This window comes from Sturnira hondurensis, unplaced genomic scaffold, assembly GCF_014824575.4.
Source record: "Sturnira hondurensis isolate 20B ecotype Veracruz unplaced genomic scaffold, ASM1482457v3 Scaffold0005837, whole genome shotgun sequence".
Classification (NCBI taxonomy): domain Eukaryota; kingdom Metazoa; phylum Chordata; class Mammalia; order Chiroptera; family Phyllostomidae; genus Sturnira; species Sturnira hondurensis.
Genome location: NW_028078468.1, coordinates 1 through 4,132, shown reverse-complemented (window position 1 = coordinate 4,132; position 4,132 = coordinate 1). Strand labels below are relative to the sequence as shown.

General features: G+C 38.8%; 1 protein-coding gene across 1 annotated transcript; it reads right to left on the bottom strand.

The window, feature by feature from the left end:
* Positions 1–382: 382 nt before the first annotated feature.
* On the bottom strand, positions 383–1,450 carry LOC118988130 (olfactory receptor 2D2). The gene has a single exon (XM_037047538.1). It carries the CDS (start codon positions 1,328–1,330, stop codon positions 383–385), a length of 948 nt encoding a protein of 315 aa, XP_036903433.1. The 5' UTR covers positions 1,331–1,450.
* Between the last annotated feature and the right edge of the window lie 2,682 nt (positions 1,451–4,132).

The window sequence follows — 4,132 nt, the reverse complement described above, 5'->3', positions numbered from 1 at the left end:
GTGTGTTAATTTATTATTTGATGTTGATAAGAAATATTAAAAGATAAAGGAAAGGAATAGGAGTAGGTTGTGAGATAGATAGATATTGATACATAGCATGACTTAATAAGGTAGATGTCACAGGTTACAGGATAATAAAATGTGAATGTTTCTCAGTGGATTTCTTAACTCTTAGGTGATGAACGACCAACCAGAGGGAAGGCCCTTCTTCCTATCACTCCATGAATGACTGTCTTTCTTCTGTTACCGAGGAAGCGCTGGATAAAGGGTAGAGGATTGGCCCAAGGAAAAGGCTCAAGGATGAGACTCGTACCACATTCCAGTCTTGCGTCAGAAACTACTCAGGAAATCTTAACTGTAGGGAGCCAGGTGGGTCTCACTGTCAATGGCAATTACTGAGCCTGCATGGAAAATTCCTTGCAGCCACTTTCCTCAAAGCTCCCTTCACATCCTTGTTCCTCAGGCTATAGATGAGGGGATTCAGCATGGGAGTCACCATTGTGTAGAACACAGACAGCACTTTTTTCTGTTCTTTGGAGGACTTTGGTGTCATGTAGGTGACAATCGCTGACCCATAAAAAAGAATGACCACCATAAGGTGGGAGCCACAAGCAGAGAATGCCTTGAGTCGTCCTGCAGCTGACTTCATCCTGACCACAGTCACTATGATGTGGCCATAGGACACCAGGATTAGGGAAACAGGTATGAGGAGAATCACAACCCCCATGAGGAAAATGGCCATCTCTGCAGTCCAGGTGTCTGTGGATGCCAGGCTCAACAGTGCAGGTGCCTCACAGAAGAAATGGGCAATACTATTGCTGCCTCTGTAGGGTAGCCTTAGTGTGAAGGTGCTGTCCACCACAGACACCAGAATGCCACTGGTCCATGAACCTGCAGCTAGCTGGAAACACACTCTCCAAGTCATGATGCTGGGGTAATGCAAAGGGTTACAGATGGCTGCATACCGGTCATAAGACATCACTGCCAAAAGGGCACATTGTGTGCATCCCAAAATAAGGAAGAGTAGAAGCTGAGCTGCACAGCGTGTGAATGAAATGACTTTCTTTCTGGATAGCAGGTGGACAAGGGCCTGAGGAATGATGTTGGTAGAGAAGCAGAGGTCAGCCAGAGATAAATTGCAGAGAAAGAAATACATAGGTGTGTGAAGCAGGGAGTCAACCTGTACAAGGGACATGAGGAGCAGATTTCCAACCACAGTGACAAGGTAAACACCCAGGAATAAGATGAATAGTAGCTGCTGGGTGTGTGGGTTGTCAGAGAGTCCCAGAAGGAAGAATTCTGTCACCTGTGTGTGATTTGTCTGCCTCATCGTTTGTCTCCTTTTGCAGTGCAAAGTCACTACATGCTAAACATAGGTGTGCATGACGTAGGAAACTATATCATTCAGAGTTGGAGGGCTTAGGAATTGCCTCCACTCACTACCAACCATTTCAAGAATCTTCTTTATAAGATTTATAGAAGATGATCATGCTGCTTTAGTTGGAAATTTTTAAATTTAGTAAAATTTATATCGTTATAAGATGGTGCATTCACTTCTAATGTCCTCTGGCAAGCGTAGGGTAGATCAAAGCATTATCTTCTTTATTATAATATGGCATATCTAATAATAAAAAGACAGGTTGAATTCACATATAAGGTCATACTATTTAATTTTACCTTATTATTAACTAAAACCTTGAGTCTTCTGCTGCTCTTGCCACACTTCCCCCATCTCATGTAGGTGCAGATGTTTTTCATTCTTTGGACATCCAACCATTTCTTCTGTCTACTTCTTGAAAGGGTAGTCACAAAGGTATGAGAAATCAAATCTTGGAGAAAATGACCTGCTTAGAAGGAGCTGGGAAACCAAGAGGTATCTCTGGATAATATGCCACAATCTCTTTGGAAATCCTATCCTCCCCTTCACTGGGGCTCCCATATAGCAATCTTAACTGTCAGTGAACATCCAAAATAATGGACATCCATCACGACATAATTTTTATTTTAACCCCCCAGCATGGCTACTTTTCTGTGTTCAGCCTAAACAGCACTGATCTGATACCTCCAGCCCATCATGTCTCCCTCCTTGTGTTCTTTTTGTCTACTTTTTCACAAATTTTGAACAACTTCGATGATTTTGCCTATATTTTTCATTTTTATTTACTTTATTAAGCATACCATAGAGCTTTGTTTAATAAATTATCATTAACAAGATAAAATAAATAAAAATTAATTGTCCACATAGTTTAATAGAGTTGTTTTAAAAGCCTGCCTAGAGAGACCTGCAAGAGTTTGGGAGCAATGATAAGACGTCACAGAGCCACTCCAAAAGGGGAGAAAAAAAATTTAAAGTCTAAATTTTAAGGTTCTATATGAGCCTTGATCTGTCAGGCCTTTATCTGACTGATAAAGACACTTCAAAATAATGATTTACAAACATCAAATACATACATACATGTATCTGCATATATACAAAAAATGAAATGTATAGGATTATCAAGAAAACCATTACATCAAAATATAGTTATAATAGTTTTAGAAAACAAATGTTATAACAATGCAGATGCTTCTTTAAAATATTAAATTTAAAATTTTTGTGGGAAGTGTAAAACCACCTTTATTTCAAAATGATGAACTTCAATGATATATTGAGATATCTTCAACAACTGCAATGCAATGTAAAAATATCTCTGATTTCTTTTGTTGATAAAGTCATGGATACAGATAATGTTGGTTTGGGATGTTTACCTACATTCAAACAAGAAAAGCATTTTGGATTTCAGTTAAAGTAAAATAAGGCAGTAGCATTTACACCTAAATCAAATAAACCCTGAATTCCAAGTGAAGAACTCCTGGGCTGAAGGAATTGCCAGTTTTCTCCAAAAGACACAATTACACTCTATGTAATCTGAAAGTGGAGTCTTAGGTGTNATAAATAAAATGTTACTATCAACAATCACAGTTCTGGTAGCTTATCATTCATGACTCTCTTAGTTGACACGAGCCACATTTCTAGGCATTTTTCCCCACATAACTAAGACACACTATATTTTTATATTCTACTGGTTTTTGCTCAGCCTTCTAATATTCCCTCTATTTAAAGCTATGCTCACCACACAGAGTTAGCATCATTTCTGTTGAACATTCAGCACACTTTGAGTACTCAATCACTTTATTCATTGAGTAAGTGTTATTGGCCAAGCACTTTCTTGGTAATGGGGATACAGACAGAAGACCTAGCCTCTGAGGCCAAACACTCTCAGATAGGAGGGAACAAACTATAATCATGTTTTATCCCCAGTGCCATTGTGTTTCCAGAACATCATAGATACACAGCAAATACTGACTTGTGAATGAAAGTACTGGACCAAGTGAGTCCATATGATCTAACAATTACTTAGATCAAACTCATATAGAATTCCTTCTAATGAGAAATATACCCTACTGTTAAATAGCTGATATAAAAATAAGTTTTGAGAACACAGGCTATTTTAAGATAGGTACTTCTGCAATTACCATCCCCTAGTGGAAGGTACTGCCTGGTTACTTGTTAAAGTCTCCAGGTTTATGGTTCAGCTCAGGTTCTTTAGACTTACTTCTTCCACAGTCCACATCCTTCCCATAGGTACTAATCATGTGTCTAGATCTCAGAGAAAATTCAATGGCAAGCCAGCGATGTTTCTTGGTTTTGATGAAAAGACAGAAAATAAAAACGTAACATTAGTCACAAAGGTCTAAGTGATGTTTACATCAGTGGTTAACTTAATGAAAGGGCAGCCACAGGATATTGCTGATTTCTATGCCTTCTTGTCCATTCCCCAGTCCCCACCACTAACACACAAAGACATAGGTACACACAAGTACACACATTTACAATCATCCAATACAGCCTAGACACATCAATGCACTTACTGGGTGATGTACTTACCTCCATCATTGCTCTTAACAAATAGTATTGAAGTTCTTTTCTTTCTCTGTTACTGTAAGACATTCAAGAATAGTGACCACATCTGACTCCTCTTTATTCACAGCAAATAAGATAAATCCTGGCACAGAATAAGTGTCCAACTCCTGTTTTGAAGCTGATTTGACTTGAGCCAAAGTAGCAGGAGACAGGTGAAAGAGTCAGAAA